At 41.8% G+C, this 24,165-nt stretch overlaps 2 protein-coding genes across 4 annotated transcripts in view; both read right to left on the reverse strand.

The window, feature by feature from the left end:
• Positions 1 to 13,920, reverse strand: part of LOC308126460 (uncharacterized protein) — a 28,730-nt gene extending 14,810 nt beyond the window's left edge. The window contains exons 1-9 of one of the 3 annotated variants that reach the window (XM_080490870.1): positions 11,250 to 11,440; positions 11,012 to 11,083; positions 9,387 to 10,717; positions 5,430 to 8,877; positions 5,001 to 5,180; positions 3,995 to 4,036; positions 3,073 to 3,191; positions 1,353 to 1,509; positions 1,002 to 1,141 (exon numbers count right to left, since the gene is read on the reverse strand). In XM_080490870.1, the coding sequence (XP_080346996.1) occupies positions 1,002 to 1,141; positions 1,353 to 1,509; positions 3,073 to 3,191; positions 3,995 to 4,036; positions 5,001 to 5,180; positions 5,430 to 8,877; positions 9,387 to 10,717; positions 11,012 to 11,059 (5,465 nt within the window). In that variant the 5' untranslated portion in view covers positions 11,060 to 11,083; positions 11,250 to 11,440. Of the gene's footprint in view, positions 1 to 1,001; positions 1,142 to 1,352; positions 1,510 to 3,072; positions 3,192 to 3,994; positions 4,037 to 5,000; positions 5,181 to 5,429; positions 8,878 to 9,386; positions 10,718 to 11,011; positions 11,084 to 11,249; positions 11,556 to 13,562 lie in introns of those variants that run through there. The other 2 variants (XM_080490871.1, XM_080490872.1) reach the window with 2 other exon arrangements.
• Positions 13,921 to 20,576: 6,656 nt separating this feature from the next.
• Positions 20,577 to 23,938, reverse strand: LOC308126695 (melanocortin-2 receptor accessory protein 2A-like). The gene is made up of 4 exons (XM_080491252.1): positions 23,628 to 23,938; positions 23,402 to 23,539; positions 22,370 to 22,469; positions 20,577 to 21,689 (listed from the first exon to the last, which is right to left on the reverse strand). The coding sequence occupies exons 2-4, from the start codon at positions 23,517 to 23,519 to the stop codon at positions 21,203 to 21,205; spliced, it is 705 nt and encodes a 234-aa protein (XP_080347378.1). The 5' UTR covers positions 23,520 to 23,539; positions 23,628 to 23,938; the 3' UTR covers positions 20,577 to 21,202.
• Between the last annotated feature and the right edge of the window lie 227 nt (positions 23,939 to 24,165).

The raw sequence follows: 24,165 nt of genomic DNA on the forward strand, positions 1-24,165 counted from the left end.
TGTTGGAGCGATGCCTCTTTCTCTGGCATTTTGAAGCATTTTGAAGCACAAAACAATGCCTTCTAACCAATTATTACATTTGAGCCCCCGGCGGGAAACATAAACCAAGCTTGTTGAGTAAGTCCTGGAAATGCAATGCCATCCCGATCATGCTAAGAATGTACCACCAAAGGGGTCTGTGAGACTTTTCGTCCAGAGAGAAGTCTGAAACCTCCATCTGATGCACAGCTGCTTTCACTTGTAGAAGGGCAGACGTGGCAGGAGGAGCTGCAGCAGACAAATTATTTTTAATTATCTTTTCAGCAAAGATGAGCTGGCACCTATGATAGACATTAGTTTCGCTGTTTGCTTCACTGTTAGTTTTCCCTGCCGACAATGAAAGATGATGAATTAATCTCTCTGGGTTTGGGTTCCCACCAAAGCGTCCTACAGTACTGACTGTGGGACAAAAAAAAGAAAAAGAAAAAGTTGAATGTCATTCGTTCCATTAAGGGGCAGGGCACAAAATGTCCTGAATGCCTACAGCACTGTGTCACGAGGGAAAGCGTTCTCCTGTATGCCAGATTCTCTCCACACCTTTGTCTCTTTCTTAGTCTCCACCTCTCGACACTGCTCACCGTTTTCCCCCACACCCTCCCGCTCAACCTCTCTCTCTTCTCATCTAACATGCAACAGCAGGACTGACATTCCTGAGCAGGCAGATGAGTGAGAGACTAGCAAAAGACAAAGACAAACACGGGGGAGCCCAGTAATGATTATAACCTCTCAGGTATTTGTCAAAGCTAAACATGGAGATTGTCCCATTAAAATAAAAAAGGACCACTGGGTTTCAGCTCTTCACTACATGCATGACTTCCCCGCCAGGCAGAAGCAACAGAAACGTCAATGGGGGAAATCGGGGATTGCCTCATTACCTACAAGACTAAACTCCTTATTTCCTTTGTGCTGAATTACCTTCTATCTAAAATGAAACCTTGTCCTCCAAACACACGCGTACTTACACCCCGGAGTGCACTTGGATGGAAGCAGTGTTCTGCGGGATGCCAAACGAGCCCGTCTCTATTGTATCATCATGGTACGGTGTTACTCTGCCGTGGCCCTCTGGTTCGGTAAACAGATCAATATGAGGGATGCTGTAATCCTACAGAGAAGGAGAAACAAACACAGCAATTAGCAGAGACCCACGCCGGTCTTTCAGTAATTCCCCCCAATGAGAAGAAGGAGCAGCTTCCCTTCCAGAGTCTCGTTGTTTTCTAAGGTATGGAGTGAATATTAACCAGGTCCTGTTCTGTGCAGCGTGAAGTGACAGAGATTTAAACACCAAAACAAAGGCAAGTAATGAGTGCGCTCACCCCGACAGCCAGTCGAATCGAGCCAATCACCATTGGCGGGCTGCTCTGTGGCTCTTTCTCTGGTCCAGGTTCCCCCCACATATTAGCCAGCTCAGTGCCCCCCTCCTCCAAGGCTATGGTGCGCCCTTGAAAGTCTGGCTTCTCATAAATCACCCAACTGTGGGGCAAACAAAGTTGTGTATAAACAGGCAGCAGAAAGATCAGACAAAACTGTTAGAAGTAACTAATTACAAATACTTGTGTTGTTAGTAGTATTCAAGTGGTATTCTTCATTACTTCTTGAAGTTTGTTTTTTTTTGTTTTTTTTACAATCATACAATCTTTATCATACTAAGATGCAATACAAATCAAATCTTTTGATCTGCACTAGTACAGTGAACACACACACACCAACCCGCTTTACCAACTGAGCCACAGTGGCCTCTTATTTATCCCAAAAACAACTCATGAATTAAAAGTATATGAGAGAAAGTAATCAGTCAGATTCACAAATAAGCAGCAGTTGTTTATTTAATTTTTTTTTAGATTCAAAGGTGATTGAAGTTGGGGGCGCATTTCAGATAAGAGAAGTCTTCACGGTGCGGCACAGCAGCTTCAGGTACTCTTACTTAATTACTTATATCAAGATTTAAGATGCCCACTGTGTTCTTATTCTTCAAAGGGATCCTGAACGTTCTCTCCACCAAGATAATTGAGTGATTGATGATCCCACCTGCTTAGTTTTAAAAGCCAATGTTTGAGTAATGGGAAGCTGAAGTAAAGAGTTGAGAAGTAAGATTTGAAAGTCTGTGTGGTGAATGAGAAAATGAGAGAGAGCTGTGTGTTTCACTTCAATTTCTTAGTGGGGAAAAGTGAAAAAAAAAAAAAAGACTGTTACAATAATCCAACCTGCTGGAATTGAGAGTGTGAATGAGCTCCTGTCAGTCCTAACTGAACACGAGACCTTTCACTTTTAGAGCATTTGTACAAGATAATAAAGCACTAATCTAATGTGGCTGCTGAAGGGCAGATCTGAATAAATCAAGACACCAAAATATCTTTACGGCTCTGCAATAAAGCGAAGATATACCTTGGACTATAATCTTCTTGTTAGAATCCGTACTGATTTCTATCTTAATTATTTTGTTATTCAGTGATTTCATACATTTTTCATCTTTGCTGCAAATATTCTTCAACACAATAATATTTGGGAAACTCTCAAAATTTTCTTCAGCTTAAATGTGATATATTTATTTATCTATTTTTGACCATGGGTGTATTTTGTGGTATTCTTCCAAGAATACAGCACAGTTTACTTAATGCTTGTGCTCAAGAAGAAGAGAAAAACAAACCTGGTCATAAACACATGGGTGACATGAAGCACATTGGTGCCAGTTTCACACTATTCTCATGATTCACAAGTGACGGTGCCATGATAAGTCAGACCGTAGTGGTGAGGGAAGGTGTAGTATTGGATGAGGAAGGCTACATGTAAACAATGGTAGAGTTCTGAAGAAAGACAGACGAGGTCTGTTTTTATGTATGCAAATAAAAACCGTTGTTTCTCATAAATGCTTTCTTGGAAATGTAAATTAATGTGTGATCAGCTCTGATCTTATTAAATTAAACCTGGAGTCTTAAAAGGCAACAGGAGCATCCAAAAACCCATTGAAACTCATTTGAACAACACTTTGCAATGCAATGTCTTTCCATTGTATGACATTCGAATACAGCTACTTACCACCCTCGAACAACCTTCACAGATAGGAGAGGTGAGAGCTGCAGAGTCGTAGCATCTGCTAGATCCCTGTGAATCTCGTATGCCTGGCCACTGAACTGAGCTTTTTCAAACAACACCATCTGTGTGGAGGCAAGAGGGCAGGGTCACGAAAATCAAGCCATTAACCACGAAGCGGTAAAATGGCAGAATGCATCACTCGTTAAATCTCTCACGTTAAACCAGGATACAATGTGAGCCGAGAACAGCCTAATAGCATGACACTTCACTTTGAATCCATTTTATGCAGCAGTAAGAGCACACGGGTGTTTATTTCCACCCGACAAGCACAGACCTCCACACAATAGTTTGAGCTACTTGTGTGTACAATTAATGTACTGTGCCACTTAAATACAAAAACTTACATTTTCAGATTTTAATGCTGCAGGAAATTGAAATGCGAGTAATAAAGCAATGCACAATTGATAAAACCACCCTGATCTACTTTTTTTTTTTTTGCAAAAAAACACTTAAAAAGGTTCTGAAAAAGCCTTTTTGTTTTATTTATGCCAGTCGTGACAGCAAATTCGAAGCACGGTGAAAGCAGGAGGTAAACTGACTTCATAAAAAACTGATGTGTGGGCAGGAGACTAAAAACAATGAGCTCCAGGAGGGAATATGTGGCTTTCCTACAACAACTATTAATGACATTTTATTATAATGAGGAACCGCAGGTTTTGCTGTGTGTTGGCAGCACTGAATTGCATGATTGTAATTGCACCCAGCTGAAGATTTGCACGAGACTGCTTCTTTGCACTACTTTGTTTACCCCCAAGAACACCATATGAATAGCAGATGTTTCCAGAGAACAGTGAGCTGTCTGTCCACATTCCCTCACTCTATCGTGTTTCTATTCCGTGTGGGCCAAATTATGTGTCTACTGTACCTTTCCGGGACGTTTGTGAAATCCTCGTTTGACTGTTGGTACCTGGAATGCACAAAGAGCCGACTAAGATTGAGACAAACACAGAGAAACATCTCAAAAGAAATGTTGAACAAACCGATCTGGGTTCATGCCACAAGTGTCTGTTGTTAACTTTCCCATTTACTGGAAGACACAATGCTCTGATTTCATATAAAACACAACTCTGAATGCCAGCTTTGTTAAAAGTATGATTTGTAACTTTGGCAGCTTCATATTGAGGTGACTAGGACAAATAACAAAAGACATAAAGTCAAAATTGATAAGTCCGTTAACGTCGTTCATGCAAAAAAAGCTAAAACTCTTCACACTCTGACACCAACTCATGATCATTTTTCTTAGTTTTCTGAGATTCAGAAACACTTCGGTATTTGAGCTGGAAACATTCTAAAACCTGGTATTTTGGAGAGTGAGATGTTCTCAGTGGACCATTTTCTAAAAAGGATTATAGTGAAAAACTGAGAATTCAGCAATGGGCACAAGCAAACAATAATACTTGTGTGGTTTTCACCACCTTAAACCACAACTCAATAAACATTATACAAGTTCCAGTGGTGCTAATGTTTCAAGGAAATTCCTTAGAGGTAAATGATATGGTTACTTCTCTGAAGAAGTCCTCATGAATACATAGAGAGTGACAAAACGACTGGAGACACGAAACATGAGGCATTACTGTAACATAGCAGAGAGTATTAAGTAAAAGTCGAGTCAAAAATACAGTTTCTGAGACATTTCTATACCAGAAGGAGGGAAGAAAATTGCACTTTCCATGAAAACCATATGTGGTCGAGCTCTTAGGGAAAATAAGGACAAAAATAGCCTTGAGTTGATTTGTCAGAGCACAGGCAGGCGGGGTTTTCCAGAAAGTATAAGCTCAACTCAAGTGCTTTAAAGCAGCACACAGCCTATGTGATACTAAACTACAATGCATCTTTTCATAATATTGTTGTACTTTCTATGGCAAACTCACATTATTTCTGAGTATCCCTTGTGGCTGAGCTGGAGGCTGCTGAAGCTCGGGGACTGGAGAGCGCTCGGTTGGAGGAATCCCAGGAAAACATGGAGCCACTTTGTCAGGAAGTGCAGGACCAGTTTTCACAGCCACGTCTGCTCCAACTCGAGAGGCTGGAGTTGTCATTTTTTCAGTCGACTGCAACCAATAAAGTCTCAGCATTAAAATAGATTCTGCGTGGATTTACAGTGGTAAATGTCACATAATAACAATACAATAAATACAACTTATTTTCTCCTATTGAAACACTCATTTTCCTGCGTCTGTCAGTTTTGCCTAACTTTAGCTTCCCTGTGGTTCCAAGATGTATAGTGGCTACTGGGTTTCTCCATTATGACAACAACTATGACATTCACATCATTTGTATGTGTAGACATCAAAACTGACCTCCGGTCTGACTTGATCTTGTCCTCGTACGCTCTGCACTGGTTTCGCTGGATCTTGTGGGAGGTACTTCTGTAAATAGTCAGGCAGCTTCAGGTCGTTAAAGGAAGGAAGTGGAGCGCCTGAGTCAGTGACCACAGTCTCTGCAGTCTGGGCTTCCTCTTCACTCTGTGTGAGTTTGAATGGAGCAGTGGCAGTCGGGCTTGGAGGGGGTGCTTGTGAGAATGGTGGAGGGCTGACCTGAGGGGATTCATTGGGGGACACGTTCCCAGAGCCGATGCCCTCTGCAAGTGCTTGAACGCCATTCCTCTTCCCTCTGAAGCTGGAGGTGAGACTGCTAAGGACACAGCTTCCCTCCAAGCGAGACTTCACTTTGATGTGATCATCTGTCTCGTCCTTGACAGCCTCTTCAATGTTGGCAGTTGTCTTTTCCTTGAGACGTGAGTGAGTGTCCATGGTGCCGAGCAGTATGCACCGGTCTGCAATACTAGCCCTGGCAGGCTTAATGGAAGATTTTGTCTCTGGGGCTTGGAGCTTAGATAAAAGACTCTGGCTTGTGTCTATGGTGTACTGAGCCTTCTTCCTTAAGCCAAATGTAAACTCCTCAGGATCGAACACCTTCTCGAAGCGGTCCTCTCTGATGGCCGGCATTACAAAGGGGGGCTGAGCTGGTCGGAGGGGGTTGTGTTTGCGTGGTGGAAGGGAAAACGGGGCGCAAAGATTCTTGATTCTTGCAATGAAATCATCATCGTCTAGGTCAGGGGTGTCCAAAAGATTGCTCTCACTTCCTGAGGAGGTTAGTTTTTGCTCATGGAATTTCACTTTCTGTTTGGGGAAGTCGACATCCAACCAACTGGAGGGGCCATCCTGCCACTTGGAAGAATCGTCTTTGGCCAGGCTGCGTGGCAAATGGAGCTTCTTCATGGATGAACGCTGAGTTGAGTCTGGGCTCGGCTTCTTTGCCTCGGGGGATGTGGGAGCTTTTGGGGAATGACTCGGCTTGTTAATGATTGGTTCCTCTTTGACTATCTGGACTTGTAAATTTGTAGAAATATCCCTATTAGCTATAGATGGAAGTTTATTTCCTGGCAGGGCGGCTTTCTCCTCAGCTGACCTCTTGGTGCTATCAGGTGGTTTTTGTGTATCTTTGAGTAGAGTGGCACTACTTTTGCTCTTTTTATATTTTGACTCTCCAGGTTGTGCCTGGATAGGAGTGAGTTTTTCTACATCACTGAGGCCTTTGACTTCTGAAGGTGCTGATTTGACAGTTGTACTTTTCCCATCATCCTCCTTTACTCCCTCTGTGCTCACAGATTCAGAGACAGAAATAGCAGAACCTTCCTTAACAGAATATTCAGGTTGTTCCTTATTAGATGCTCTACTCTGTCCAGGTTTTAGTACTGGAGTGTTATTGGTGACTGTTACAGTCACTTTCTCAACTGCTGTAGCTGTTTTTGTAATGAGTTTTATGCTGGAGAGCTGAGCATCATTAGATCCATGTGCACATGAGTCATCAAGTGAATTCGGTGCTTTTTCCACAGATACAGATTTAGGCTGTGGTCTTGCTCCAATCACTGGCAGCTCTGTTTTTGTTCCAGGCCTCTCTGCAGACTGTTTCTGCAGCTCAGGGGGCATATTTGTAGCCTTCCGAGGCTCTTTATCATTCTTGCTGCCACCCATAGCCTCATTACTCTCCACGGCACCAGAAACGGAAGCTTTTTCTGTATGTCTATCGAACCCCCGACCAATGTGTTCTGTTTTAACAAGGAGCTTTGATGATTCCTGAGTCTTTTCTGGTGTGTGAGAGGCCAGTTCTGGTTGGTGTGCTTCTGGTTTTGTTACGTCTTTACCTGGCTGCATTTCCTTGTTTTTTTCTGCTTTTTTTCTTTCATCATCCCTCCAAAAGCTCCCGACTTTCCCTAAGATACCAAGTCCACTCAGTAAAACCTTGCCCTTTGAAGTATTTTCATCTGACGACAGGAACTTCTGTGTTGTTTCTTTGTCTGTCTCGGCAGTCTGATTTGTTTTTGCAGTTCCCAGTTTTTCTGATCCTGCCACAGATTTATTCTCAGCCTGATTTTCTGTGTCTTTGTTTTGCGGTTGCTGTGTTTGCTCTCTTTCTTCTTTACTTGGCTTCCTTCCTTTTCCATGGCTATTTGATTTGAGTTGCATTGGCGATTTTTTATCCAATTTAAGACTTTCAATGTGAGAGTCCTGCTTCACTGCAGGAGATTTCTCAATAGATGGTATGTCCAGTGGGGAGGAGGCTGAAGTTTCTCTGTTATCCTTGCAGGCATTCTTTTCCTCCTGTGTGAATGCCAGGCTGTGTCTTTCTGCTTTTTCCTCCTTTTGGGGTAAAATAATGGTACCCTTGTCAATAGGCTTCTTTGTTTCACTGCTACAAGCAGCAGTATCGGGTTCATCTCTATTGACAGATGGTTGAGGTGATCCCTCCTGTCTGTCTGCTGGCTGTTCAATATTCTTCTGTTGAAATGGAGTATCCACCTTTTTCTTCGGTTTGTCTGGCACCTCAGATTCTCTTTTAAATGTTTTGTGTTTAGTATCAGTCGGTGGCTGTTTGTCTGAAGCATTCTCCTGGGCTCCATGAGATGGTAATAAATCTTTCTCTGTGGGTTGCTTGGAGGCAGAGACAGTCTCCTCTGTAATATCCACCTGCTCCGGTTTTGTGGCAGTGACCTCCGGCTTATTTGTCAAGCAGTCTGGTTTGTTTTGATTATTTGGGCTGATAGGACTGGTCGGTTCTTTGCTCTTCCGTCTTTTCGAGCGGGAGCCTGTTCTGCTGGGGACTTTAAGGTGTGGGCTAAGCTCGACAGAATCACCCGGCTGTTCTGCTGCAATATTTGTTTGATCGCTTTCTGAGGCTGATGTTTCCTTTCCTTTCAATTCTGTTACTTGCAGCTTAGAAGTCCAATTATCTACTCTCCCAGCTGTGTCATCTTGTCCTTCTGCTTTTACTGTATTATTTGACACTGTTTTTGCCTGTGTCTGCTGGTTAGTATCCAGTTTACCCTGAACGGCCAGTTTTTTCGTCTTCGACACAGCATCTTTCACGGATGAAGTTGGTTGCCGAGAGATTTCTGTCAGGGCTGGAATCTGAGGCAGTTTTACTTTGCCCTCTGACACAGATTGCTCAGTAAATTTCTTTGCCCGCTCCTTGATTGTCATCGGCTTCTCCCTTGCAGGCGATGCAGAACCAGATCTGGCCACGCCAAAATATTCGGACGATTTTGACCTCTGTTCTGAGAAAACAGATTCTGCTTTCAGTCTTTCAGTTTCTATTCGGTTTGGCGAGACGTCAGCGCTCCTGGGAACTTGGAAGGTCTGTTTTTGGTTGTCCACCACTTGATGCTGCTCAAAGGCGTTGATTCTATCTGCAATCCGCCCAACAACCGGCTTTGGGTCATCAATGGCTTTCTTTGGACCCTGTACACTGTGCACAACAAGAGGTAAACATTTGAAAACATTTGAAATTAATTGTGATCCATTTATATCAAGCAATACTGCCTAAACAATAAACATTATCACTCATGCACAAATATTAATCTGATTAGTAGCTAATATATCATATATAAAGTATGATATATAGCTCAGTGACAACACTAATCTACTCTTTATTGGGATCTAAACTGGCTTTTACTAGGCCAGTCCTGAAGCAGAGCACTGAACTTTGTGTTATGACTCAACACCACCATTGTTTAAAGGTGGATACACCTGTTTTTTCCACCCACACCAGTCAACATACATTCTGCTTTGACAACAAAGTCATCTTGAACAAAAGCAACAGGTGGGGGGTAAAATGAGATACATTCATTAAAAAAACAGTCAACCCTAATCCTTATACAAATATCATTTTAGGGACTTAAGTCTGGCATCAACCCTGGACTTCAGCTTAACATGATGAATCACTGCAAACATTTTCACTCTTTAAGGTTAACTTACCTTCCATCAACCTCTGTTTTGTGTGTATCCTGGGTGTTTCCACCCGAAGCTTGTTTTGGAGTGAAAGGCACATATTTTGGAAAAATCTTCACTTCACTCCGAGAAACTTTCATACTCCTGCGTTTGGACTCTGGCGTCTCGGTCTTCCTTTCCACTTTGTAAAACCTGTCCTCGTCCATTTCTGCCAAAGTGTCCACCGCAAATGCCTGAGAAGCAGCAGTTTCTGAGCTTGATTCCTGGAAGTTGTCCAACTCTTTAGCCGTGTCAGGGCAGGAAGTCTGACTTTTCCCTCCTCCAGGTGAGGCCTGAGAGGTGGAACTGAGCTTGGAGGAGGAGTCAGCTGACTCCACGCACACGTGAGCGTCTGAACTTTTACCCTGGGAACTGGCCAGGGAAGGGGTACTCTCTGTGGCAGGTGGGGTATTTGGAAGCATTTTCTCCTGGGGGGTGTTTCCTCCATCCTCTTGAGAGGTCTTCTTGGATCTCCTCCTGGCTGCATTTTTACGTCCCATTCTGTTGGTATCTGTTTGATCTTTGTCAGAGTCACTCTCTGACTGCGAGTCTTTGTTTGACTTCAGTGACGCTCCCTCCGGAGCACTGTGAAAACTATGTGAATCGACAGCGGACCTCACATTTGTCCTTTTCTCCTCTAAACTAACACTTGATGATGATTTTAACTTGGGGAGGACGTGTAGGCTTTTTGTGACTGTAGTGCAGAAAACTTCTTGGTCAGTCTTTGCGTCTTGTCCACAGTGAATCACGCTGGTCTCCTCCAGGTACACATGGAGCTTTTTTCCTGTCTGGGCCTGTGCTCGTGTCTCGGTCTGAGACTGGGTGTGAGCCTGGTCAGAGTCCCACACCACTCCCTGTTTACAAGACGTAGAGAGATGTGTCAGATGAGTGGCATTCTCCTCAGGAATCCCACTCGTTGAAGCAAAGTTCCTTCTCTCCTCCCTCTCGTTGCCCTGCCTATTTCTCTGCCCCCTGAAAACCACAAGCTCCTCCTTTTTTGGACCTCCTGCTTCTGTCTCAGTGCTGCTCACAACAGAGCCATCTCTGCGGGCAGACTGCGTGGCGTCCTCTTCTTCACAAGGGAAAAGGTCTCTGGAGCGAGGCTTTCGTTTGGGACTCTCGTCCTCCCACTGTTGTCCCTCTGTCTGGGTTTTCACATACTCCTCACTCTCCTCTTTCCCCTCTGACTTAATAGTGCGATCACCAGTCGGGAAAGCATTTTCAGAAAGAGTCTTTGGACCGTTTCCCTTCCACGGGGACAACCAACTGCCAATTCGACCCAAGACTCCAGTGCTTGGCTGTTCTTCTGGACACTCAGACTAGATCAAAGCAGAGAAATAACCCACATAAACATCTGTTTTCACATGTGTTTGCGGTGATTAAACATGCATATTTCATGTGAATATGTACAGAATTTACATAAATTGACAGAAGTTGCATTTTGTAATGCCAAAATAATAAACTGCCTATGAACAAAGGGAGGGAGTGCAGGCTTGGCATCCAAAGAAAATATCAGTAAGGATTGTTTGTTCATAAGCATTTTTTTTTAGTATGGCCATTCATCTATCAGCAGAGCAAGCACATGCAGAGGTGCTTATAACCTGTAAGCTTACCGTAGAAAATACCATATCATTCAGACTCTTTATGTAGGAGGTGAACATGATTTTGGTTTTGAACAAAAACTCCTACAGAGCATAAAACAAAAACAAAATCATTCCACCAGGATAACAATATAAGCAAAGTGAAGAAAACCGTCATAAAAAAGAACCAATGAAAAAGATACTCCTAAATAAGAGATACTTGCACACATAACTCTAACTTACTCCAGCGGCAGTAATTAGTTCAACTCACCCTTAAATACACTCAGAAGGAAACTTTTCTTCCCTCTCCAACATGTAAACAATCCTTATTTGTGCAGTTTGAAATCTTCGCTGAGATTCAGACTTTAACTGATGAGCATGCTGATTTTAATCCTCCTTGCCTCCGGTAAAGCATCCACAACTGTCGGAGCGCCTCAGACGATCCGAGATAGGAGTTATACAGAAGTTGAGCCGCTGCAGCGGAGCGCGCAAACCAGCGGCGGAGTGATGCCTTCACGGACCGCTCGTAAACTTGCCAATTTCACGTCACCACGAGGCTGGACACTTTCCCACGTCTGCCATTCAACAGCAGAACCGTTTTTGTGGCGGCCACCAAACTTTAACCGGCATCACTTTTTATCTACCAACTTCCTACTATCAGCAGTTCAAAACTCTGACTCAAATCAAAGTCAATACACTCAAGGTTTGTCAACTAGAAACTTCATGCTTTGTTAGAATAGAATAAAATAGAATATAAAACAATATATATTACATATAAGCATACTTCTTTTTAAACCTGACTGTCAAATGTGATCTACAGTAACGCTATAATGTTTGATAGTTTATTGGTTTGATTAAATTCAGTATTTGACATTGATCTGACTCTAGGAAAACTTATTTTGTTCAACTGGGAATATATTATGTTTTCATTTGACTGTAAGTACTCAGAGAGTGGGGATTTTTAATTCCTTTAGTTTTTCAGGAACAAGTTGTAACCTACATTAAGCATGTTTGAAGTACATCTGAAACTGTACAAAGAACATATTCTATCATGAATTTGTCATCACAAATTTTTTGGTGCAAAAACACTGGATTACTTATAGTATTTATTTTGTGTGAAAGATAGATAAGCTAATGTGGTATATGCATGTGTGAATTTCTCCAGACCATGATTATAGGAAAACTACACTTAAATTAAATTTTCATACTCTGCACCTCAGCAATTGTTTTATAATATCACCAAAAAACTGAATGTGGCAAAAGTATTTAAAAAAACAACAACCCAAATACTGATGGTCTGTCTATAATTTGCTGATGTCTTTAGTTGCCTTACACTGAGGTTTATACTGAAGTGGCACATCCAGAGCGTCACTGCAGCAAGATCATGGAAAACAAGATCTACTGTAAATATTCTGTTAAAGTTAAACATGCATTTCCTTTTAATTAATTCACCACAAACAATGGAATGGAAACAATGGAATACTCATGTGCAACGAGTGCAAAGATGTGCAAGATTAAGAAATTAATTAGAAATACCACAGAGAAATGTGAACACATCACAGTGATTAACAAAGTGCAACCTAACTGTAAAAATATATAAATCTAGGAATACGTTGGAGGAGATTTGCTCGGCTGTAATTCATTATAAAGGTGACAGATCTCAAGTTTGTTGTTCAAAGTCAAAGTTTTAATGCTGAAAGTTGAGAAAATGAGGGAAAAACTGATCACAGAGGCAAATTAAACAGGTGGGACCATGACAGCTTAACACTTCATCCAAAGACTTTAGTTTAGTACAGTGACAGCTGCCTCTTTTTATGCAATGTCATACCCTGACATGAGGTACAGCTCGAAGACGAAAATTCCGACTTTTCTCCAAACAGCTGAAGGCAGCAGGAGGCAGTGCCCAAACAAAGTTTTCCAGGGGAAATGACGCACCGGCTTTGAGGCTTTCGCAGCCTGTTCAATTCACTTTTTTTTTGGTTCTCTAAATCCGCGTGCTCTTGTGTCATTCGGTGAGCTGTTCAACTCAGTTTTTCCATGTTGGTTAGAAGGAGAACTTCACTCTTGAACTGCGCAAAACTGTCATTACTTCACTTAAAACGAATTAACCCAAGAGTTGTAGCATGTCGCTGTTTTCTAATGAAGACGCTCTTTTGTCACTGTAATTACACGCACAACCCACCCTACCTGTAAGGCATGGGAGTGGCGCTGGTAATCATAGTTTAACTAAATAATACGCGACATGTTTGCTTTAGGGGGGGTTAACGCGTTATTTATGAAACTATTTTTTTATTTATTTCTTCTCACAATTATATAATCAATCCTGTCCCATACGGTTTTTGACCACCAGCCATCATGTTTAAGATTAAACAACATTAAAATATCAATTTTACTTATATTCCTTGTATTGGTGTGCTCAACTTTCTGACTTTAACGTTTTATTTTATTTTATTTAAACTAAACATTGCAGAAACCCCGCTGGACCTCAATACTGCTCCACTTATGAATACCTGAAATAATCTGTATTACTCGACTTAATTTGCTTTAACAAAGACGTCAGCATATACAAAGAGCGGCATCTTACCATGATTATAGTGTTTCTCTTCCCTGTGTTATGGGAGTGCAGCGGTCAAAATGCAGAATACGCATGAAGCCATTGAACGCGCCGCCGCGTCTCTGGAGAGTTGTCCTTCAGGACAGGACAGGCTGCACCGCACAGCAAAATGTATATTTACTGCTGTCAAAAATCAGACGAATAGCAAAGATCCAAACTTGCGTTGCGCCATTTAGATGTTATGGTGAATGTTGGAAGGCGAGGTGTTATTTTCTTTCTCAATCTCAGGAGGGAAGAGACAGGTTGCAGGTGGAATCTGCCCCGGCCAGGTATTACACCCTGAGGCTCCCTCTCATGGCAGTCAGCTCTGGCAGCAATGTTGTGCAACGAAGTCATTACAGGTATAGGCTGTCACTTTAAGCTCATGCATTGCCAACCACGATGGCCTATTTGCATGTGGAATTGTCTTTTTATTTGTTTGCAATCCATTGAAGTATTTAGACCTTAATGAAATGAATAAATACACAATAGCTTGATGGGAATCCTGTAGAACCTTTTTTCTTAAAAGGTTTTTCTTTCACTCCAAACGTTTTATAAAAGGAACCTTGTTTGCACACTATTATGAATGCATGCTTCATTCACAATACAAGCAAATACAATACATTCCTCCTTGGTGTTTGTCTCTTCCGCAATGATTTATTCATGAGGTACAGAAGTTGAAACCTCTCATTGTCTTCCCTATCAAACATTTATACCTTGCTTTTGACAGTTCCTTCTTTTACTACAGGCATAACACACTCAGCACAGACAGCAGATCCAGGGTCTGTTCTTATTTGTAACCATCACTTTAAAATTGGGATATCATGCATATTAAAAAAAACAAAAACAAGAACCTGTACTATAGCTGCAGCTATGACTGAACAATTTGAGAAAAGGGTGCCACCGAGAAATAAAACCAAAGGGAGTGGAGGGCAAGTTTTACTGGTTTGGTGCTGATTAGGTAAATAGCATAAAATTAGGATCATTTTAGTTTCTCTGGAAAATAAATACAGTTCAAGGGCTCCTCTTTTTCTATGGGCCTTATGAAACTGACAGATTACAAGGTTTAACTCAAGAGCTTTCTTTTGACAACATAAAAGCTTCAGAGATGAGTCACACATTCTTCTCTGTACCATTTGGTTATTTTGAGTGTGTAGAGTAAAACCAAGTTATATACAGTATGTTTTCATGCATTGATTCTATCCAGGGAACACTTTTGCCGCCTGTGTTCTCTTCTTGATGTTGCATTAATACAGTCGCAGAAAGGCTTATCTGAAAGCAGCTCATAAGGTTTTCTTTTGTTATAGTGTGCAGCTCTGCTGGAAGCGTGTGTAATCAGGTGTTTTGTTGCTCATGAGGGGGGGGGAGAAAGAATGGTTCACTCTGTATCTATCCAGACTGGCCTTGCCTGAAGAGGATGGATTTGTCCGAACACTGGGCCCACTTTGAACGTTACATCAGAATACAGCGAAGGCTATCGAGTCCAGTCCTCAGTGGTTAATCTCGGGTCTCAGGACCAATGTTTCTCTTGCCAACATCCATCCGTCCAAGCATTTTCTATTCCATTTTTATTCATCTCAGGATGGAGTGAGCTGACTGTGGGTTGCCAGTCAAAACCGAAAAAGACAAACAATCAAACAAACACATCAGGAGAGAGCCCTGACCGCTGTACAGACACATTTACAGTGATGGGTGGGATTGCTTTTGGAATAATCTTTTTACCCCTGTCAGCTGAACTACCTTATGTTTTATACCTGCCAGTGATAGATACTCATAAAATATAGATCTTTTGAACTTCTTAGTTAGCATACTGAATTCTTACCCAGCACTCTTACTGACACACATAAACACCTGATAATAGGATTAATGTTTTAAACATCTGGTAGCTTTCTGAGCGGATTGTAATAGCTTTATTTTAAATTAATGTACCACAACACCGCCCACTGCTGAGGAGCAGTAAAATGCAAGTCTGTTCGTCACTTGCTTTTCCAGTATGAGCATGTAGCTATACATTGTACATCTGGTAGGTGAGACCCAGGGGAGGAGGACGAAAATCACTATTGTTGCCAGGAATACACTTTCCAATCCCAGTTAGATGTCAGTGTCATTAGGTCTTTCACTCACAAGTAATATCCCACTTTTGAATCTATATTCAACTTGAATGCGAGAATGGAAACTTGTCATTTGTCGCACACCTGACCTGTGAGAATAAACGGCCAATATGACCTTCATGCTACTTGGAAGTGTTTGATCAAGCATAGAAGAGTGAGGAAAAACATCTTTCTCAGTGGTTATCTTTAGAAGTCAGACAAACGAGGCGTGTATTTTATGTTACATTGTCCTTATTAAACCATGAATAGATTATGTTGTGACCCACCAAAATCCCAAAGTTTTTCTTTGTCAGTGTTGGCTCTTCTCCCCCGTCACCTCCCCCTTCCAGTCATTCCTCCACTGCTGTTCTTCAGTTTAAGAGTCATGGAAACCCAACAAGTGCCAACCGCAATACCAAGGGAGACCGCCTGGTATTCAAAAAATAAAGCTTTGTATAATTGACACGACTCAGTTGCCCCCTCCACTGGCTGCAGATGCTCAATGCACACCTGGAGGTCAACCTAAATATTTTAAAGTATTGTCAAAGAACTAAACCATGGAGGCATGAGGTGCCAACATTTTAATTGTGCCAATGTAAGTCGCTTAAATGTGATTTCTAAAGTGAGGATGTTGTTATTGTGATATGGAGTCCAAATGTACCTTTAGTTTACTAGTAATAGGTCAGAAACATGATATGGTATTTAAAAAAGCAATAAAGAAAGGCAGAGTTTCTCCAAAAGTAAAAATAAGTAGAAATCCATATAAATGAACAAACATTCATTTAAAATTCAGCAAAAATATCAAGAATGTCATCATTGTATACAATATGAATGCTATTATGATACCACCCACAATTGCACATAATTTTAAGAATTAAGAGTGTCAGAAGAACTAACACTTCTTAATGAATAATAAATAATTTGTTCCTGGTATTATTTATATTTTTATTCTCCTGCAATCCTGTGAGGCTCAAAAGGAAGTTGATATCACTTTAACAGTGGCAGGGTCACCGTCAGTCTCCGCAAGCAACTACCAGACATACCTCTTGCAAATGTATGAGGTTGTCTCACATTCCCAGTGAAAAAAAGACGAGAAAAAAATATGTACAAAAACAGACAAATTACCAAATCTAATTCTTGACAACGTTTGATAAATAGACCATGAGCAAACTGTCAAGAGTTTGTGTGGCAAACACTTTATTGCTTGATTAATTTTAGTAAACATGTTTGTATCCAATGTCCATCAATGTCTGTGAACAGTTTGCTGAGAAATTCACAATTTTGGGCTGTATTACAGAAGAGGCCAGGTGTGGCTGTGTTCTCTGGGATAAAGCTCATTTACAATTGACTCAAAATAGGACACCTAAAATGATATGTGATCAATAATAAATCCTTATTTCTGGCAGGGAGTGGACGAACGAGGTCAAGGACCAGCTGGCTTGTTATCACTGCTCAGAACAAAAAACACTTTTCTGATTGATTGAGAATGCATCACAACCTATAACGTGCAACTTTATCATTGCTGAAAAATATTTCAGAGAAAGCCTTGTTTATTCATCAAAACTTTCAACGGCGGGTCTCCTACTTTGGATAAGGATGAGACAACATATCTGTCCCAGAACTCGAGCAATTGGCCTCCTCACTTCCCAGGGGTTAAAGCTGTCAAAAGAAGAGAGGGTGCTTCAAAATGGCAAACGAGGGACATTGTGAAGCAGTTACAGAGAGTAATGGACAGATAGGTTTTGAGTTTGGATATGAAGTCGGGGATAGTGGTAGAGTTACGGAGGTCGGGTCCCAGTCACTTCTGGAGCTTGGAAGCAGAGTGGCTAAATGCTCTGCAGTCTGCACCCCGTGGTGCTGAGGCGGGCAAAGGGTTCAGTGAGGTGGATGAGGAGGATCTGAATGAGAAGGATAAAGTAACAACATGTAGGAGGTCAGAAAGATATGGACGGGGAAGGTTATGGATAGACATGTAGGTTACTGGAAGATTTTGTAGAGGATTCTTTGATTGATCGGCAGCCTGTGAAGTTGCTGTATGTGGGTGATGTGGTGGAATAAAGGAGTCTTAGGAATGATCCGGGTGGCAGAGTTCTCAACCAGCTGGAGTTTATGAAGGACCTTTTAGCTATCAAACCAGATGTGTTACCATTATAATTACCTACAATCCTCAATTTAAAGTATTAACGCTGAGTCTATATTTTTATAGTTCTGTCAGGGAATTAAGTTCCACAGAACATATATTCCGTGTCCAGTCCAGTCTTTTCACGCCCCTCTACAAATTTTCCAGAATCTTTGAAAGAAATGGCAGAAATGGGCTGAAAGTTATTGAAATTGTTGGGGTCAGAGTTGGGTTTATTGAGAACAAAACCAGAGGATGGCAGTTACCAGAGCTGAGAGGGAGGGGACGCATGACCTACCCAATGGTGTTGGCGGGTCAAGTTGAGAGGGGTCAGCTGTTGGTGAAGCCGGTCTATTTTTTGAGTAAAAAAATGTTATCACGGTGTTACAGTTATATGTGGAGGAAAAGAGTCTGTGGGTCACAGGGTGTTAGTGACAACTGAGAACAAACCATTGCCGGCACTGACACTAAAGAGAGTGCCTCGGATAGCAAAATAAGGTAACGACACAGTAACCTTGTTCTGATCAGTTTTCTGGTCTTGTTATTCATAGTCTTTTCCAATTGGCGTCCTTTGGCTTTGAGCAGGCATACAAGTGGTGGAAAACCAAGGGGCAGAGGGAGTGAAAAATACTCTGCCCACTTCTGATTTTTTTTGTCCGGAAGAGTGGGAAGACTATTATTATAATCAGAGATCAGTTCATCAGTGGGAGAAGAGGTGTTTATGCTCTGGAGTGGGTCAAACCTGACATACAGCCATACTGTATGTTCTCTGCCTTCTATCATTAATGTAACAAGGGTTTGTGAGAAATGTTTTTGAGAAATGTCCAAACCCATTTTTGGAACTGGTGTACATGTGCAATGAGTTAGAGGGACGAACATTTAAAGTAATTTTCTCTACCATTTGTCTCCAATGCACAAAAGCCCTGCAGCCTCATTTTTTCTTTGGTGGACACAGTTTGACTGAACACCCCCTCAGACAGGAGATAAATAAGAATGTGATTCACTGCTGCCTGACCGTAAACTGCCAAACCAATCTTTCATCTTTCATCACCACGGCAACATCACCAGTGATGTCTTGATGATTTTAGTGGGACGTTTGGCTGTTCAGAATTAAAGGCTGTAATATAAAAGAAAAGCAGCAATTAGTAGATACTCCAGGTTCCCTCTCAAATCACAGGCAGCACTGAGCTTGCGTAAAAGTTTCCTGAACTTTGTTCAACCTTTGTTCTTGTTTACACTGTATAACATCACATTTTAACCTGCTTGGTGCAGCTATAGCCATTGGCTGTTTGAAATTGACCATTCCAGAAGAACAAGGACAACCATGAAAGCTCTAAATTGTTTGAAGCAGTTAATTCTGACTTGATCCTTCATTGTTCTGAAGTGTTGACTGAACAACACTTCTGGATAATACTCAACCCTTTAGGTGAAGCTTAATGATTAATGGCGCTTGTATTCACTTTTCTTAGCCCAGTAACAAACACATATACGATGATGGTTGTGCTGTACACAGATTTCTGCACTCAACAGAGAAGCAAGAGAGAATGGAAAATGAATTAACACGCCTATTTTGGTCATTTAGAATTGTTTACTTGCTCAATCCTCCATGAAATCCGCCACAATATTTCATCATTGGGTCAGAAATTTCCGGCTTATATAAGAGTAAAGGATGGAAATAATCAAATAAAAATGTTCCCTCAGAAGAGTGTGGTGCAGAAAAAAATAACATTGAATTTATTGCACAAACCTGATCACATTTGTGGACCCAATGGCAAGTCTTTCTTTACACAAGCTATGTTAAATAAGGCCAGAGGTCCAAGTGCGTGACTGTTTAATCTCCCTGGCATGTCTCAGAAACAATTAATGAATGGTCCAACAAAATTCATAAAAACTAATTCAGTGAAGTCGATGTCACGTTAACGTTGATAGACTCTCTGGGATTCCCAGCACATCCCTCCGTCAGACAATTGTTACATAACTCATTCATTTCCTGGTAAGTGACTGTGATCAGCAGTGTTCGTTTGCATATTCATCACCTAATATTGCTCAAAACAATTCTAATTTGTTTTGACTGGGCATTATATTTCTACAAAAGAGGCAGGAGTGCTTCTGTGGTTTCCATGACTCAAACCTTCAGTGAAATATACCATGGATTTTGCTATACACTGAAAATATCACAAACATGAAAGACAGTGACAGTCAGAGAAAACATGAGAAAGTTTAGGGCCAACTTTTTTTCCATGCAACACTTGAGGATTTGGCAGTACGGACGTTCAATAAGAGGATTCAGATTATTTTGTTTAAAATGTTCTGAACGTATTGTTGTGTCTTTTTACTACCTCTAAAATAATTTGCAAACTTGCTGCTCTCTTTCAAGGTCTCCATTATTGATCAAGAAATCCACAACTCTGATTTGGAGCAGGTTTTATGGCCGATTCCCTTCAATGCAACTTGAGCAGTTCGGGGTTAAGGTTCTTTCTGGTGGAATCACAATAGTGCATTGTCAGTCATGTGATTAGAGTTTTAGGAACCCTGAATGACTCAATAGTGTTACAGTTCATTTGAGTCCAGTCAACGTTGTTGGCTACTTCCTATTTAAATGACTCCACTATGCTAAAAGTGGTCTGTTAATTTCAGTGAACTGATTATAATGAATCATCCCAGTCTGAGGTGACTGATTGCCTTCACTCACCTTGTGTACTGGAACTGACCAGCCTTAAATTGAATTTGAACCGCCTTCCCTCCTGTTGTAAGTTAAACTCTCAGCCCACCACTGTTAAGAACTGCTACGCCACACCAAGAAACATCCAGGCTTTATTTGGGCAGTCAACATTTAGGTTACCAGAACTCTGACTACAAAAGTAATATACACGTTATATCGGCAGGTTTCATGTTACAAAATCTGTTAAAGAAGAAATATATGCTGGAGTTTGTGCTACTAGTTACACAGTAAACATACACTTGACCTTTTCTAAGAGCATTTCATTTGAAGTGGTGCTTTCATTCTTGCTGGTGCAGGCCTACTACTCGTTGTATCATCTTAAGAGAGACAATCATGTCCTGTGTGAAGGAGTCCTTCAGAAAACAAGACAACAATAACAGGAGGGTACATTTAGATCAAGCATTTTTCTTTAGTGACCTCATTCCTCTTTCAGTTTTTCCCTGTGTGGTAAGTCATCAGTCCAAGTACAGCACAATTCGCATCCAATTCACTAAACCAGCAATCAAACCAACAAGTAATGTTCTTTGAGATGCACTTAAAACAAACACGTTGTGATTTCTCACTTGTTGATCCCATTGTGCATATTTTTTAGAGCAGGTGTGGATTTTGTTTTTTGTAAGCTTGTGAACGAATGTCTCAATGGAAAGCAAACGATGGTACAATAACCCGCTCTATTCATGCCTTTCGCTTGGAAACAGCCTTAGCGGATGTCGGAGTGAGCACTGTGAGACTGAGACTGACGCTCCAGTATGGCGGATGGCTCATACAGCAAATCATCCTCTCCAAGTGTGGAACTGTGATCCAAATTCACAAAGTTGGGGATGTTGAAGTGAGAAAGAAAGTGACACTCTCTGTCTATCTTACTCTCCTCTATGAGTCCACTGAGAGGTTGTTGTACTTCAGCTACCTCAAGCTCCTCCTCCATTTGTCCACTCATCCCATTGATCCCCCCAGTCCCGTTGTACATCCCCCGCTGGGTTCGTGTCCCCATGCTCTTTTCAGTCCTGTTGTCCTCAGTATTCTTCTTCCTCTGGGCCTGATCTTCCTCATTGATGTAGAAATTAAAATATGAACGGGGGCCTGCAAGCAATGGCCGAGAAAAGGCTTTGTCGTTCTCATCTTGATGACCATCAATGTCGACCAGGCAGCTTCCGGGTCGATGCCGCTTTTCAGCCGAGTCTGGATTTCTGTCAAGAAAGAAAAAGAGAAAGGTTCGAAGTGAAATTGCTCCGGGAAAACGGTTTTGAAATGGGAGGCTTTTAGTGTCATTTTCTTTTCTGGAATGTAGCTGCTGCTCAACCCTGAGGAAATGCTGAAGCTTTATCTTTTACTTTTTCTGCACTTATTCAATATGTTATTTCACTGTGAAGAACTGAAGTTTCAAGTCATACCTGCAGCTATTTCATAGAAAAAGATGGATGAGGAGGAGTGAAATATAGCGAAAGATTCTCAATAAAAATTCCTATTGCATACTGGGGTAACCTCAGGGTTCTACTGCACTGAGGCTGAGCAATGTTAACAGCTATGTCATCAATTTCTTCTGTTAGTGTTTAACTTCAGATGTGTGTTTAACAAGAAAGCTTGAATGCCATCTTTCCACTTGCAAACGAGGTCATTCAGATGCATTCGAGTGTGAATTCTTACGCATCAAAACAATGTCTCACAGGTTGATCGACAGCCGGAATGGCTAAATAACTCATCGCCGTATCAGTCACTTTTGCAACATCATCAGTTCACCTCCAGACAGCTCTGAGATAAGGAGTGTTTTGGTTGAACTGATTGAGCTCGCTCTAAAGCTGAAATGGCCCCCCGGGACCGGATGTGGAAGTGAAATCAAACAGGGTCTGTAGCCCGTGAATAAACTCACTCTTGATGCGGCGCTCCAGTCTTTGTGAGCAGCGTGAGGACAAAGAACATGAAAATGACGAACACTGCAAGTCCGACCCAGAAGCCGATGACGATGGAGTCTGAAATGTCAGAGAAGGAAGCGTCTCATTTATCTTGTCTCACCCCATTCCTCTCCTTTATTATGGCTTTAAGTCATTGCTTTTAAAAAGTGTGGGGTGGGCCTCTGCTTGGGGGGGGGGGGGGGGGGGGGATGATGCCCTTTCCGAGTGCGATTTTAAAGAAAATAAATAAGTGGAGGGTAAAACTACTTATTACAAATATGCTTCTTATGTCTTATAGATCCTTGCAGCTTTTGCAATAGTACACTGTATGGACATACCCATCCAGATGCCTGACCTTGGAAGGTTTTCCTAAAGGGATTCTGTGGGAATTTGTTACATCCAATAGAGCATTTATAAGGTCAAGTACTGATGCTGGAAGGAAACTCCAGCTCACAGTCCTTTCTTGTTCATCCTGAAGGTGCTCCACTGGGTTGGAAGGGGAGGGTTCCACCTCAGACAATTTGAGTACCCCCGAGTGCCCAAGCTCTAAGCATGACATCTCCCTTTAATTACGTCAATTAAAATAAGCTCTCATTATTCCAAAATGTTAAATAGCCTGCTTGTTTTGTAGGAAATGTCTCATTACTTGATCATTAACATTTAGACAGCTATAAACCATAACAGCCTGATGGAAAATGCGCTGCTTTATAACGATATTAAGCGGCAGCCAGTGGGTGTCGGGGTTTCAGCTGGAGCAAGGCAGATAACACAAAGGTTGGAAGGGTAATAAATGATTCTTAATTAAAAGTGCGCTGTCAGGCTTGCACACACACACGCACACGCACACACACACACACACACACACACACACACACACACACACACACACACACACACACACACACACACACACACACACACACACACACACACACACACACACACACACGTCGCCTGAAGTAGAAATGCATTAAAAAAGTAAAACGATCTCAGTAATGTTTTCAGCTTACATTTGTGCGCTTTCAGTCCCTCAAAAGACACAGGCTCGTCGTCGTCATAATATTCATACTGCCACACGTAGTCACTGCGACGCGCGCTGGTTCGGCTCTGGTTGTGGAAGTCGGACATTTCACCCCGGTATTACGCACCTTAATCACAGGAGACACATGGAATCAATCCAGAGAGAATATACGCGGTTGTTTCCACATCCATAAAGTTTGAAAGCCTCCTCCAAACCTTTTCTCAAATCCACTGCCTGCAAATGTTTGGATCCCTCTCAACTATTCCCTCAGATGTTGGTTACTGTCGCGAGAAAACGCTCAAATTGCAACACGATGCCAATAAATCCATGGTGTTATCTTTACGCAAACCCCCCCAAATAAACTCTATTCATCCTCGTGTAAGTCCGAGGAGCGACGCAGCAGCCGTGTTGGCGAGCCTCCCAGTGCGCATCGCCCCGATCCTCTAAACACGACCCACTACCAAAAAATATTATCCAGCAGCAGCAGCAGCCTCGGTGCTGGTGGCTCGCTCACTCCGGGGTTTGTGAGATTACCCTGCAAAAAACGCGCACGTCAAGCAAGACGCCGGGTCCATCCAATCTCTGACGAGGTATTTCCAACGCAGTGTGCTCTGAAGCTGTGCAGCCCACACTGCAACCCAAAACAGTCATATCCAATATTTTATAGGGAATGAGTACAGAATCATATTGTAAAATATGGATCATGTAGATTTCCACCAAAACAAAAAGAATAAAATAGCCATTAAACCAAGA

Source organism: Lipophrys pholis (genome assembly GCF_963383615.2).
Source record: "Lipophrys pholis genome assembly, chromosome: 21".
Taxonomy (NCBI): Eukaryota; Metazoa; Chordata; class Actinopteri; order Blenniiformes; family Blenniidae; genus Lipophrys; species Lipophrys pholis.